General features: G+C 36.6%; 3 protein-coding genes across 4 annotated transcripts in view; 2 read left to right on the top strand and 1 right to left on the bottom strand.

The window, feature by feature from the left end:
- Positions 1-544: 544 nt before the first annotated feature.
- LOC107671424 (uncharacterized) lies at positions 545-3740 on the bottom strand. Its single transcript, XM_016464342.1, has 7 exons — positions 3514-3740; positions 2907-3126; positions 1801-1917; positions 1639-1695; positions 1338-1559; positions 969-1088; positions 545-862 (listed from the first exon to the last, which is right to left on the bottom strand). Exons 2-7 carry the CDS (start codon positions 3081-3083, stop codon positions 800-802), a joined length of 756 nt encoding a protein of 251 aa, XP_016319828.1. The 5' UTR covers positions 3084-3126; positions 3514-3740; the 3' UTR covers positions 545-799.
- Positions 3741-5509: 1769 nt separating this feature from the next.
- On the top strand, positions 5510-12489 carry LOC107671435 (ubiquilin-4). Its single transcript, XM_016464356.1, has 11 exons — positions 5510-5684; positions 6237-6388; positions 6513-6670; positions 7748-8010; positions 8203-8361; positions 9068-9293; positions 9576-9715; positions 9817-9900; positions 9995-10110; positions 10909-11101; positions 11975-12489. Exons 1-11 carry the CDS (start codon positions 5538-5540, stop codon positions 12125-12127), a joined length of 1791 nt encoding a protein of 596 aa, XP_016319842.1. The 5' UTR covers positions 5510-5537; the 3' UTR covers positions 12128-12489.
- A 2020-nt stretch (positions 12490-14509) lies between these two features.
- LOC107671438 (ragulator complex protein LAMTOR2) overlaps positions 14510-15020 on the top strand; it is a 2065-nt gene continuing 1554 nt past the window's right edge. For both annotated transcript variants that reach the window (XM_016464359.1, XM_016464358.1), the window contains exon 1: positions 14510-14682. In XM_016464359.1, coding sequence (XP_016319845.1) covers positions 14615-14682 — 68 coding nt within the window. In that variant the 5' untranslated portion in view covers positions 14510-14614. The remainder of the gene's footprint in view (positions 14683-15020) is intronic.

The raw sequence follows: 15020 nt of genomic DNA on the forward strand, positions 1-15020 counted from the left end.
TTTCTGTAAAGCACTTTGTATAATATTTATATAAATTGACTCGCCTTGCCTTACTTACTGATGCATCAAATACAAAAAGTAAAATGGCACAGTCTAGTTGGTTGAATTGTGAGGATTAGTGTACTAAGCAATATGTAGTATTTAATTTCTCAATAACTATTTTTTCCTTCTGCTTTTTGGTGAATTTCTGGACTTTTGATTGGAGTGTAAGAAATTTAATCTGCTATAAAAAAAAAAGTAAACGTTCCTGTTTAGAAACATTTTAGTTGATAGAAATATGGCTCATTTTATGCTCAACAGCAAGGCTGGACAGAGAATATCATAAACCATAAATGAATCATGATCCAACTTCGTTGCTTTGATATAAATGAAGGTGGCACTTGGCCTGAAAAGTTTGCAAACGACTGCTTTATATAAAAATGTTTGCTAAATAAATATATTTATTAATTTTTAATTTCTTTTATTTTTTATTTTCATTGTACAGAGGAAGATTCAGTAGAGAAGCTGTAAAAACGAAAACATGAAAAGGGTTGATATCAAGTGCTCCAGTCATTTATTTAAAAAAAGCAGCCCCAAAGATCACAGCAAAACTGAAATAATAGTAATAATCTTTACATAGAGAGAGAGGTAACACCACTTTTGTAAAAGAAAAAAATAAGTGTAATTAAATGTGTAATTTAAAAGTGTTGCGGGGTGCATGAGATTTGCTTTAAATCTTTTCACTACAATATTGAGAGACAAAATGTCATTGCATTACAAGCACAAGGAGCAACTTTGATTGTTTTGTGTGTTTATCTTGTCATGCAGCACCAGCAGTGGCGTCTTCCAGGAGCGGCTTGTGAAGGTCTGGGTCCTCCACAGACTGCAAAACCACAAACAATCATGAACACACAGAGCAGCTCTCTGAAACTCTCACGATCAGTGGATCTGACTGATTGATTGTTGTAATAGTGCTGCTGATTCAGTACCTTTGCTTCTTCATCCTTCTTGCACAAAGCTTTTCCAGTCAAAACACAGAAACTGATGGTCACACAGAGCTGAAGGACAGACAGCACTATCATCATGATATCTAGTCCTCTGAAGATCATCTACAGGTGAGTAAAGATCAGAATGTCAGTTTATTAAAAGGAAAATCAAGTCTGTAAGACATTTATCAATAAAACACAACAGCCCCCCTTCATGTTTTCCCTATCCCATTAGGAAGACTTGGAATAAAAGCACATTTGGACAATTTTTATAGTTTTTGTAAAAAAAATATTCCTTATACTGTGAGTATTTTTAGAAGATGTGCAGTATCTAGTCTTACACCATCTAAAGAAAAGAAAGGTAATCATTACCTCAATGAGGTTCCTGTAGTACAGACAGATGTCATTTCTCCTACTCATTTCAGGGGAAGGCGTTCTATAACCATAACCATAACCATTATCATAACTTGAATAATAAGAATTGTAGGTTTCACAGTAGTCAGTATGATCATTTGCAAGGTCCACTGAATACAGCACAACAGCAGTGATAGCCAGTGCAGCACTAACTATGTGCAAAACCATCCCGATTATCACCTGAAAATAACAAACAATATATATAAGACTTGCAAAACTGGACTTGTCAAAAACACAAATGCCTTTGATAGACACTTACCAGACCAAAATTGGGAAACCTAGCTGCAAGAATACACACGATTCCAGCAACAAGGAACTATAATAAGCAAAAGAAAAAGAAAATCACATACATTTATTGACATTAATTGATTCACACCATTAATTGATTTAGAAACATAAAAATGATCAAAATGAGTCTTACCACACTACCGAGCCAAAAGGGTCCCTGGGCTATTCTATACATGTTATAGTACAACCCGACGCATGTAAACACAATCCCCACCGCAATATTGAGGACACCAATTAACATCTGCACAATCTATGGAACAAGAGAACAGTATTGTTAAGAATATACCAAGTTGGCACAATGACTCTGTAAGTCAACAAATCAAATGTTTGCTTTCAGTGTGGTGAGGCAAACATTTTTTAATGTTATAAATAAGTATTTTCACAACGTTTCCAAAATGTTTAATATTGTTTGAATAAATTACATATGGTTGCATAGCCTAAATAAATTTGCATTAGACATCTTTTAAAGCACAACATGTTTTCGTATGTTTTCGAGACCCTAAGGGACATTTATTGGGGGGGGAAGAGATGGGAGGAAAAATTATATTTCAGTAATTTTGAATTCTCTCATAAAAGTATTGCGTTCACCCAAGAAACTTTGTGCTCACTCACAAAAGCACTGAAATATAGTTTTTTCCTCTCAGATCATCTTTCCATCACAAAAAAAGCCCATTTCCCCCATGGAATGGAAAAATAAAAAAGGTCACTTTTTATCTCACAATTCGACTTTTTTCTTGCATTTTTAAGCGTATATCTCACAATTTTGAGAAAAAAAAACAGAATTGTGAGATATAAACTCTTTTCTGGCTTTCTCACAATTGCAAGTTTATATCTCACAATTCTGACTTTTCTTCTCAGAATTGTGGGGGTTATATCTGGCATTAAGTAGTTGACAAAATAAAAAGGTAATTGTGACATTTTAACTTACTTTTTAAATGTGAGATATGAGCTGAGAGAAAAAAAAAACTGAATTGTGAGAGAAAAGTTGTGATTACATTTTCCCATTTTCCCAACACCGTGTCCCTTGAGGCAGGGGCTCTGTGGTTTCATAACATATAGGTGTTTTAAAAAATGTTTTTAATACATTGTGTACTAACATAATCTAACTCTAACCAAATTGTAACACTGTAATGCAAAATTTCTGCATCTTTCATGGAATGTTTTTTAAAGTTCTATCCAAAAATCTACCCAAAGTATCCTAAAATCACAAGACCTGAACATATCAAGTGTCAGACTCACTCCAAAACCTGTGTGGACGACCTTCAGTTCCCCTTTTTTGATGTCTTGGGATACAGAACAGACTGGACTGTAGCACAGAAAACCCAGAATCTGACACAGTACGGGCCATTTGCTCTTCGGGTTTGAGCTGACAGTGAGGACCGTCAAACCCTCACCTTGAGACACTGTCAGAGGCATGCTGCAGACGAACAGATTCGGTAGGTAACAATGGCCAATCCTTCTGTATGAAACAAGAAGAAGAGCAAATTACCATTTCAGGAGAATCAGTATATTCATTAATTATATCAGGAGAGAGAGAGAGAGAGCGAGAGAGATAGACACCACTTTAACACTTTTAATGAACTCAAATAATTAAAAAAAGAATGTAGCCTAAATTAAATATTCTCCACAGTATAAATATACATGATTTTCAAAACAGCATTGCTGACTGACTTAAGTTTTGTCGCCTATTTTGGAGGAAATTGTCCGCGCGAAAATCCACCTGCGTTATTATAATTTCTATATGGAAGTTGTGGTGCAGGATGTTTAACCACATCTTTAACATTCTTGTCTTTTTATTTTAAGTTTATTATATTATTGTTAATAATCTTAAGAAACACTGTGTTACCTTAAACTCAACTTGTGCAGCACGTCTCTGAGTCTCAGGGCAGATGAGTAACTCTCTGGGTTTTTTTAAAGGCGGAGTTTAGATTTTTCCCGGCAGTGACTTCCTCATAAACTGTAAACAAGTGTAACAGGAAAGTTGTCCATGACTTGATTCACCGTTTAGAAACTGAAGATGTAAGTTGTTAATAATAACAACCAATGTTACTTTCCTTCACTCCACAATGTTTAAAATCATATGAAAGCAAGATTTTAAAAGGTTTCAGGGTGAATCTAAAATGTAGATTCTGTAAATGATTGATTAGGCATGTAAACAGCGCCATCTAGATTGGTATTACAGTATAGAGCGAGACTGAGTTCATATAGGCCTACAGTACATGTAATGTTTTTAAGTGATCAAAATAGCTTAAAGGGGTCATATGATGCGATTTAAATTTTTCCTTTCTCTTTGAAGTGTTACAAGCTCTTGGTGCATAAAGAAGATCTGTAAAGTTGCAAAGACTAAAGTCTCAAATCCAAAGAGATATTCTTTATAAAATTTAAGAGTCAGTCACGCGCTCCTAAAACGGCTCGTTCTAACACGCCCCCACATATCTACGTCACGATGTGGGAAGATTTGCATAATGCCGCCCAAATGTTCACGCAAAGAAAGAAGGCGTAACTTTTATTCTCGCTGTAGTATTGTTGCCGCCGCTGCCACGTCGTGAAGGCTCTGTGTGCTTCGTTGTGAAAGCAAAACTACTTTGTTTGGTCTTCCAAAAGAGGATGATATCGCTTCGTCATGCCTAGAGCTGATCCGTGCTGGTCGCTGAGGAACTGTGCTGTGGATCGCCGTATCGGTTTTCACCGTGGACGAAGTGGAGTCCAGCCCGGGGTCGTCACATGTGGTCACCGCAGGCATCACAATATGGTAAGAGACATAACATTTCCGTCACACGCTTGAGGAATTCGGCCAATCACAACGCACTGGATAGCTGGCCAATCACAGCACACCTCACTTTTCAGACCGATGAGCTTTGTAAAAATCGACGCGTTTCAGAAAGGCGGGGCATAGAGGAGAAACAATAATGTACAGTATGTGGAAAATAATGTGTTTTTTGAACCTTAAACCACATAAACACATTTCATTACACCAAATACACAAAATAATGTTATTTTTAGCAACATCATATGACCCCTTTAAATATACACTTCTACACAGCAATTCATTTGGCTATGAAGAAGCTACTGCATGTATTTTGGAGTCAAATGCATCCTGTTTTTATTTATAAGTCATGATTCAAGATAAGTCATGAGTACTTGTAGTCGCTATTTACACAGTGAGGTGTAAATAACTACAAGTATAAATACCGTCTAACATAATTTGTACTTAGTATAAGCGTTTATTCCTATTTGTATTTCCTCTGCATTTTTATGTCTGTTTCTCAATCCCTTGTAAGGATAAGATTGTTCTCATGTAGTTCAAAAGCTACAAGAAATGTTTTCTGTTTTTTACCTGACTTTTTCAAAGTTTTTTTTTGCTGCAAATAGCAAGGAAACCAATAAGGGTCAATGGGGGAGTCAATTTGACCCCAACACAAAAGTCGTAACAAAATTTGTACAGACTTTCTAAAACACATCTATGTGTCAAAACTTTGCATGCACATAAATGACCCTAAATGAGAACTATTCACAAACATTCAAGAAGAAACAAATAGTTTAACCAGTATTTTGAGCAGTTTGAAAATCGAGTTTGGGTCGGATTGACCCCATCACACAATAGTGATGCAGCTAATGCCAAGAGATGCCAAAAAAAACCATTTGAAATTAAATGGCTTACAAAATACACACAGACGTTTTTCTGGATGGTTTATATAAGGTGCCAATAACCGCGAACTTTGAGTCATTTCATACAGTGAGAGCTGCATGTGTAGTGAAGTCGATGACACTCCACGCCACCAGAGGGCGCTGTGGAACAATCGGCGTTTGCAGCACTTTTCCCCGCTGATTGTTGGTTCGATGATGTAATGAAGTAAAAGAAGAGTAAAGATGGCGGAGAATAGCGGCACGGATCCTGCCGTGGAGACTAACATTGAGGAAAATGCCGCCGCTAGCGCGACTATCATTAAGGTCACCGTCAAAACGCCGAAGGATAAAGAAGAAATAGCCATCGCTGAGGACTCATCTGTCGCACAGGTAATTTTTTGGCGGTTTCTTGTTGTTTGTATCACCCGGGCGTTCGTTACACCAGCGGCTAACAGCTTTAGCCGGAGAGCTAACGATTGACGACGAACAGTCCAAAACCGAAAATCGTCGCAGGGGATATTTAGAATGACTTCCACTTTTGCTATTGCTTAAATTAGGTTATTTTGAGTATCTTCTTAAAAGTTTTTGGTCTTTCAAAATGCCTGTGAAGTAAGGCTTTCTAACTAGCCGCTGTCGTTAAAGAAACGGCCTGCTCAGGCAGAAGGTTCTAGTCTGTCATCTTTGGTCGCGCTCTTTCTGTTTTGCTTTGTATTGTTGACTTCACGAATATATGGATAAATTAAATAACATGATAGGTAGCTTTTCCTGTAATGGTGATGCTAGCAGTGTTTATGCCAGTTCATTTGACCAGTTGCTGGTTAATGTTGATGTTTACGAGATCGGTTTTAATAAAAGAGACCGTGATGTTGCACAAAAGTGAGGTTTTATTGATCTGATTTCACGTATAACATCATAACCGCATGTTTTTTGTCATCATAACAGTTTAAAGAGGAAATCTCCAAAAGATTTAAGGCGAAGCAGGACCAGTTGGTTCTGATTTTTGCCGGTAAGATCCTGAAGGATGGAGACACGCTCGGCCAGCATGGCATTAAAGACGGACTCACGGTTCACCTGGTTATCAAAACCGCACAAAAGTAAGATGACCTGCTTTTAGGGTCAAAACACAACTGGTATTTTCATATGCAAAGCCATAATTTGTTGTAGGATAATGCCTGCGCATTATGGATGGCTCACATTTAAAGTGTTTTGTCCTTTTAGGAGTTCAAGTGGTAGTTCGCAGACCTCTGCTTCTTCTGGCCCTGGACCATCACAGGGTAACACAGCTGAAACCGCTGACCCCAGCCCAGCCAGCAACCTGGGCACTCCCGAGGGTAGTGGGCCGTCCCCAACCCCGACACAGCCACCCAATATACTAGGTGAGTAATGTTTTTAAGTTTGTTTATATTAGATGTCAACCCGTTGTCTCTTTTAAATTTAATTTAATAATATTGTTGGTGTTTTTTGTTGCAACCAGTGCTGTTATAGTTAACTGCAATTATCAACATTGTTTTTGTTAGTTGAATTAAAATAAAATACAAATATTAGACGAAAAGCTTAAACTTAAACCTAATAGAAAATAAATGTTGCCTTGGCAGCTAACTGAAATAAGTACTGAAGAATTAAAATGACTGAAACTAAAACTGAAATATTTAAGGTTAAGTTTAATATTATAAAATAAATAATATTAAAAAACAAAAACGAATAAAAATGACCTAATAAAGTGTACCTATTTCCTAATTCATTCAAACTTGTATACACACACACACACATTTATACATTTATTTATATATATGTGATTGTCTGTTTTTAATGTAATTTTACAATATTGTTGTGGTGACATTTTGCCATGTAGTATTTGTCCAGTTTATTGGCTGAATTTTTTTCTAAATTAGTTTCTTTTCGACAAATAATTGTTTGAAATACAAATACTGTGAATCCTAATGTAGTATTTTGTTCTTTGTAAGACAGTTCTGTAATTTTATTTTGCTTTTGCAACCTTCTACGCACACCTTGGCAATATAATCGCCATTGGCTAGTACATTTTTTTGTTTACTCGCCAGACTGATATAAGAAACACAGCGCTATCAGTAAAGCGACGGCGAGTCATGTGCCTTCACACTAGTTTACGGTACGTCAAATACAGGTGCGCTGCGTGCTACATACTGCGCATCCATGGAGTACATGACATGATCCATTGAGCACATCCAAATAGTACAGATCGCTTGACGGAGAGCGAAACTCTCAAGCGCTCAGTCAGCGTGTTTATCGAGTGAAAATCTGTGTTGAACACCTCTCACACACATACTGGCGTGTAAAATCTAAGAATTTATTAGCCAATGGCTAATGTTAGACATTTAGTCACCCAGAGTAAGATTTAGTCGCATATGCGAGTGATTTACTCGCAATGTAGAGGGTTGTTTTGTTTTACGCTGGTTCTCCTTGTGTGTTTTCAGCTGGGTTTGGTGACCTCTCGGGCCTGGGTAACCTTGGGATGGGATCTGCCAACTTCATGGAGCTTCAGCAACAGATGCAGCGACAGCTCATGTCCAACCCTGAGATGCTGTCTCAGATCATGGAGAACCCGCTTGTGCAGAGCATGATGTCCAACCCTGACCTGATGAGGCAGATGATAGTGGCAAATCCACAGATGCAGCAACTAATGGAGCGCAACCCAGAGATTTCACACATGCTTAACAACCCAGAGCTCATGAGACAGGTATGTTTTTGGACTTGTACTACAGAATGGAAATGTACAAGCTAATTGATTTGTTTGCAATAATAAAAAGTGAGTGATATTTGTCTTCACAAAGTTCTTTATTCCAACTTGCACCAATAAAAGGTGTGCATTTGCTTCATTGCATTAAGGAACTGATTAGTTTTCAGTAACATTCTTTTTTTGCTTGTTAAGACAATGGAGTTGGCACGAAACCCAGCCATGATGCAAGAGATGATGCGTAACCAGGACCGGGCACTTAGCAACCTCGAGAGTATTCCCGGGGGTTACAATGCTCTTCGGAGGATGTACACGGATATTCAAGAGCCCATGTTTAGTGCTGCACGTGAACAGGTCAGATACATTTATTGATTTAAAAAATATATTTATTTGAATTAGAAAATAATGTAATTTTAATTAAAATAAATAAAAAGGTTTTCACCTAAAATATTATTGAATTGATCAAATTCAAAGTCAAGTCTCAACACTCATTTGACATGGCTTACAGTAAGTGTTAGGCAGGTTTCACACCGCAAGCATAAGCGGCGCTGAAGCGATGGATTCGGCACAGAGTCTATTTTTGCTGCACCGCTCACGTTCAATTAAAGTGACAGCACACTTATGACGGACAAAATAAATGTGATTTCACACAAAATGTGCTAAAAATGCATAGAATTTAACAAGAATTGGACTGTCACAAAACAAAATGAAGAATCAAAAATATATATAGAGGATTTACCCATTTAAACTTGATTTTAATTTCAGTTTGGGTTGAAGTATGGTGTATTATAAAAAAAAAAACGCATTCAAAACAGCATGTTCCATATCGAAGTATGACTGAAACATCTGTTTTTGTTGTTTACTATGCGAATCCCCATGCTAACCAACTTTCAAGATTTTAAAACTTTCAAGTTTATAACTGACCAACTTCTAAAAACAAATGTATAGTTGTCATTTGTAAAGTAATATGTAGCTTTGTAGCCGCTGATGTGAAGCTGACACGAAGCTCAAGCTTGCAGTGTGAAACAGGCGTTATATTGCATCATCTTATTTTGAACAGTTTGGAAATAACCCTTTCTCGGCATTGGGTGGAAATACTGATAACTCCGGAGTACAGCCATCTAGGACTGAAAACCGAGAGCCACTGCCAAATCCCTGGGGTCCCCCTGACAGCGCCGCCACCACCACCACCTCTGGGACAGCTAGCACCACCAGCTCCACCACAAGCTCAACCACACCCAGTGTGTCCAACCCTCTGGGCATCAGCTCCTCTAGCCTTGGAAACGGTAATGGCCTTTTATGTAAACACTTGGCTTTAATTTTAAAACCATGTTTTGTTTAGTTTTTTTGAGGATATGTTGTAGTATAATATGCAAGAAGGTAATGTAAGAGCACAGATTATTTATTTTGTTAATAATAATAATGAAAAAAAAAAATCTGGTCAAATACTGCATAAAAGGGTTTACATCTCATTGTACAATTACTTCGTATCTCTAATTGATTTTATGTTAAACTATTTATTTATTTATTTTACTATTTTACTATTTTTTTTTGTGGTTTGCTTTTAGGTATGTTCAACAGTCCTGGCATGCAGAGCCTAATGCAACAGATCTCTGAGAACCCTCAGCTAATGCAGAACATGCTTTCTGCTCCTTATATGCGCACCATGATGCAGTCACTGTCCCAGAATCCTGATATTGCCTCACAGGTTGCAAGACCATCATTCCCAAAAGTTCATAATTCATAGAAGATTTAATTTACTATGATGATCTGTTATTAATATGTTCTAAAATCTAAACATTATTTCAGGTATTTATGAACAACCCTCTCTTTGCCGGAAATCCACAGCTGCAGGAGCAAATGAGACAGCAGTTACCTGTATTTCTACAGCAGGTGTGTTCAGTTGGAATTGTATATTATGTCAATGGGTTATAGGTTTCGTTTGCTTTTATTTGCTAACTGACTTGTTTTTCTGACTCTCTTGCAGATGCAGAACCCAGAATCCCTTTCTGTCATGACAAATCATCGAGCCATGCGAGCCCTAATGCAGATCCAGGAGGGACTGCAAACCCTTCAAACCGAAGCCCCTGGTCTCATGCCCAGGTGCAGTTCCATTTGTCAACCACTATAGAAACATGCAGGGCAAATGGATAGGACTTTTGTTTTTATTTATACACACAAAATATATATTTTTTTAAAGTAGTCTCTTATGCTCACCAAGGCTCCATGTATTTGATCAATAATACAGAATAAACAGTAAATAGTGTGAAATATTATTATTATTATTATTATTATTATTATTATTATAAATGTATTTAAAATGTAATTTATTCATGTGATGTTACAACCAGGCTTAAATGATTCTTCAGAAATCATTCTTAACATTTTTTTTATAATTATCAATGTTGAAAATAGTTGTGCTGTGTAATGTTTTTGCTGCAACTATGATACTTTTTTTGTTTCTTTAATTAATAGAAAGTTAAAAAGAATAGCATTTTATGAAATCTTTTTTTGTTTTGAAACATGTATTTTTCTTTCTTTTTTTTTCACACTTATAAATGGTAATACATAATTTTCCACAAAAATATTAAGCAGCACTGAATAAGAATTTTAAGTTGATTTATTGAAATAGAAGTATTTTAAGCATTTGAAATTTTGAGAGTATATTGTGAGTTTTATATTGCTTAGCTACTTCGTTCTCTACAGAGTGAGAAACCCTTAAGAACACATCCTCTTTCTACTAGTTATCTCCCTCTTGGCTTTGTCGTCAAGTAAATGCAGCTTCCTCTAGATTAGAGCTCACATGCTTGCCTATTAAATGGGTTTGTTTTATTCCAGTTATGTAAATTAGTTGACGGGTCCCATAATCTAAACAATTAAATGTGTCTTGTCTCTTTCTAGTCTGATACCTGGTGGGATGGCTGCTGGTATCCCTGGTGCCCCACTGCCCACAGGGGTGAATGTGACTCCTGAGAACCCTCCGCCCTCAGGCCAGGGCCCCGCCCCGGCCCCCACCCCCGCTGCTGGAACAAACACCGCCCAGCAGCAGCTCATGCAACAGATGCTACAGATGTTTGCTGGAGGGAATGCATCGGTACTTAAGTTTTTTTTTGTTGTTGTTGTTAATAACATTATTAGTATTTCCCATTAATTACCTATATTCTGCTGACGGGCCAAAATCTAATCTGTCCCGTCATAATGAAACAAAAATATTTTGAAGTTCTCATAATAACATAAACTGTCTTGTGTTTTGTGCCATTCATTTGGCAAAGAATCTGTCAAGTGAACTGAAATCGAATGCACAATATGTCGTAGTGCCCTTACGAAATTGCAAAAGGAAGTGTTTCAAAGCGAGGCGCGCAGTTTGCTCACGATCAGCTTGTGATCCACATTTTTAACATTTTTGTGGACAGGTTATTACAGCATTTCACCAGATTTGTAATGAGACTCATTTGTGAACCTGTTTTCACTGAAACAGCAGGTTTCCTCCAAGATAACAGCTCAAGGGTTTCACTATTGCAAGTGAAGAAATTAAGACAAAAGTGTTGTAATTTTCCCTGTTGGAAAGTAAAATATGCTCATTACAAAATATTCATTTTTCACTTCTGTTTATTTTACAGTGCAGTTGTAATACAGTAATAATATATTTACAGACGTATGTATATAATACTCAGATTTCCACTACTACTACTAAGAAAACTATCAGAATATAATAATTATATTATAATTGTTTAACTTCCTAAAAACCAGTGTGACTGAGACACTATCACAACTAAAAAGAGGTTTGGAGTCCAGGTATGCAGAGACTTTTTTAACTCCGGTCAGGTTAGACAATGAAAATGGGCTGGAGCAGACTTTAAAATGTGCAACATTTTCTTCTAGAAGGTGTATCACCAAATCTTGTGGGAAATACTGAGTATGTTGTGTATATTTGATTGTGCTCACTTCTTTTCACCTTGCTTTGCAGACTCCGACTCCGGAAGTGCGTTTCCAGCAACAGCTGGAGCAGCTGAGTGCCATGGGCTTCATCAACGGGGAAGCCAACCTTCAGGCCCTCATCGCCACCGGGGGCGACATCAACGCCGCCATCGAAAGACTGCTCGGCTCTCAGCCTTCCTAATTCCATCAACAGAGAGCGTGCGAAGGGAGACAAGAAGCAAACATAGTCCTCATCACATAAAATCTGACAAGCCCTATATAGACAGAATTCCAATTACTCTAATCGTGTTTTTTTTTTTGATGCTTCAATCAGTCGATCTCTGAATCAACAGCAATGAGGGTTTCAAATTGGTTTCTTTGAACAAAAAAAACCCAAACAAAGCAGAATCGCTGTGTAATGATGTCACACTAACCCCCATCACTAGTAAGACGGGACAAAGCTTACAATTGCTGAACCAAGTTTAAGTTACCATTACTTACAATTAGAACACATTCACCCGAGGCACTACTCGGTGGTTAGGGGAATAAAATCCATACGCTTGATTTCGGAGGCCCAGAGGGATTCTTGTCTTCTGTGAAAATGCTTGGTTTCCTTAATTTCTCCATGTTTTTCCTAATTCATGCCTGATCAAACCAGTATTTATTGCAGAAACGTAGAGCTTACCCTTTACTCCCTTTCCGCCCTCCTCAGTTGACATTGATTTGAGCGTTCCTTGACATTTTGATGTGTTAATCAAAATCTAATAGACATGAACATATTGGAGCACTATAACACCTTGACTCTGATCGCTTACACTTCCGCTATTTTAGAAAGGAATGAGTTTTGGAGATGAGATTTGGAAAAGATATTCAGTCATCTCTTTAGTCGTTTCCCTTTGTGAGGAATGTACATTGACCGTAAAGGCTTGTCATATGGGTAAGGTTGTAACAAAGCATCAATAAAATATTTCTCAGCTTAACAAGCAGTGGCGAACGTAGACACCATTTGTTTTGATCATATCTTTATGTTTTGACATAGTGCCTGGATCACACTTGTATTGTATACTGGATACATCATCATCAAGTTGATCTGGCAAAAAAACAAAACAAAAAAACAACGGGTTAGAGCGTGATATTGATGCTAGCTTCTCAGTACTAACCAACAGCCTTCTACTGGAAATAACAGAGTTTTATTGTGAATTTAAAATGTTGAACTTTTTTTTTTGCTGCACGTCCATAACGTCCACTCTTTATTCAACTTGAAATACATTACAGAAACCTATATTCATTGGGGTTTGCAGTTCCTTCTAACTTCTGATTTTGTCTTAAATCTAATGTTTTTTGATCTTTGCAATGTTGGGCTACATGACACCATGCAATTTACATTTTGTAATAGTTTATGAAGTATTGCATGATCATATTAACCGCAACATTTTTAATTATTGTCTAATTAATTTGGAGGTCACACACACAAGTCATTTGTTCTTGTTGATACATTACGTAACCATTTAATTCCACAATCACAAAGCTTTAGACGTTATGATTGCTTTAGCTAGATACCTTAACTTTTGTAAATATAATTTCATGTTCATGTACTTAAGCACACAATATGAAAATTGAAAACCAGAAATTTTTAAATTGTGATTTCCAGGATTGGAAACGTGGTGAATCCTGTAGTGAAGTTTGAGTTTATTATGCTCGGCTGTAAAATTTGCTTTTTGTGGGTGCAATTACAATAAACAATTTTTTTTTGTAAGATTCTTAAAAAAACAACAACAAAAAAAAACTTAATTGGTCAAAATTTGAAAATCAAGGTTCCAAAGGGTGAAGCCAGATGTAGAAGAACCATTTTAGGTTCCTCGAACCTTTCAATGAGCAATAAAAAGAGACTTTTTAAATGTAAAGAATATATCAATAAATCTTTTTTAAAACATAACCTTTTACATTGGAAAGGTTCTATGGATGTTAAAGGTTCTTCATGGAACCATTGAAGCCAATAAAGGATATTTATATTCAAGAGTGCATATGTACAGTATATTGTAAACAGGTTGTGAGTTATGAGGGTGAACCAGTGGAAGATTTAAGTTAAGATATTCCTCAGTGATAATACCCTAACAAAGGGCTTTCTTAACTTAAAGGTTGTTGCACTCCTCTTCCAAAAGAGAGTCGAAACAAAAAGGTTGTGAAGTCCCGAAACTATTTTTTGTTTTTACATAATTATTTGTTTTTACATACAGTTATAGACACTTGAACTTGGTTAAAAAATAAATTAACAGTTAAAGCGTGCTTAGAAGGCGCTATCGACCCGATACCGCTCGAGTACTGCCATTATTTGTGATTTTATAACGCATTTATAAATCTCCAGTATAAAAGGTGGAAAAAAAAAGTTTTGTTTGCGCCTCAAAATTTAAATGACAACCTTTTAATTTCTTAGCCAACAAAAAATAACCCTTCTTTTGTTTTATGAATGACCCGAAAAACATAAATAAATCATCCATGTTACGTTCAGTTGTGATGTAGGCCACGTTTTGTAGTTCGCAAGCACTGCCATGACACTACGTTTCCCATGAATCATCAGCGCGGAACTTAGAAGTCAGCTGATGTTCTTGTTGGGCTGCTGGAAGTTCTTGCTATAATTTTTGCTAAAATTTAAACATGTATTAATATTATTGCCGTTTTCCTTTAAATTATGTTGCGTCCTAAAGCATTAACACAAGTACTCAGTCAAGCAAACACCAATGGCGTACAAAGCACGCTGTGAGTATATGAAATTCAGTCTTTGTTCATATCAGTAGATTTAGCTAGCAGATAAATTGGTAAACAATATTGTACATTTATGTTATTAACGTGTTATTATAACATGTTCTCTTAAATTAAAATTAAGTTATTTTGTTGCGTTTGGACTTTGTTGAGTAATGTCGTCTTGCATGTTAAATCATTATGATTATGATGTTAAATCATTAGCAATGTCATATTCATACTTGAGCCATACTTAAAAATCACGAAATATCTTTGCATTAGATTACATAAATCAAATCTGTCATTATTTTAGATAAATATAGCACACACACACACACACACACACACACACACAC

The sequence above is a fragment of the Sinocyclocheilus anshuiensis genome, unplaced genomic scaffold (genome assembly GCF_001515605.1).
Source record: "Sinocyclocheilus anshuiensis isolate Anshui unplaced genomic scaffold, SAMN03320099.WGS_v1.1 scaffold552, whole genome shotgun sequence".
Classification (NCBI taxonomy): Eukaryota; Metazoa; Chordata; class Actinopteri; order Cypriniformes; family Cyprinidae; genus Sinocyclocheilus; species Sinocyclocheilus anshuiensis.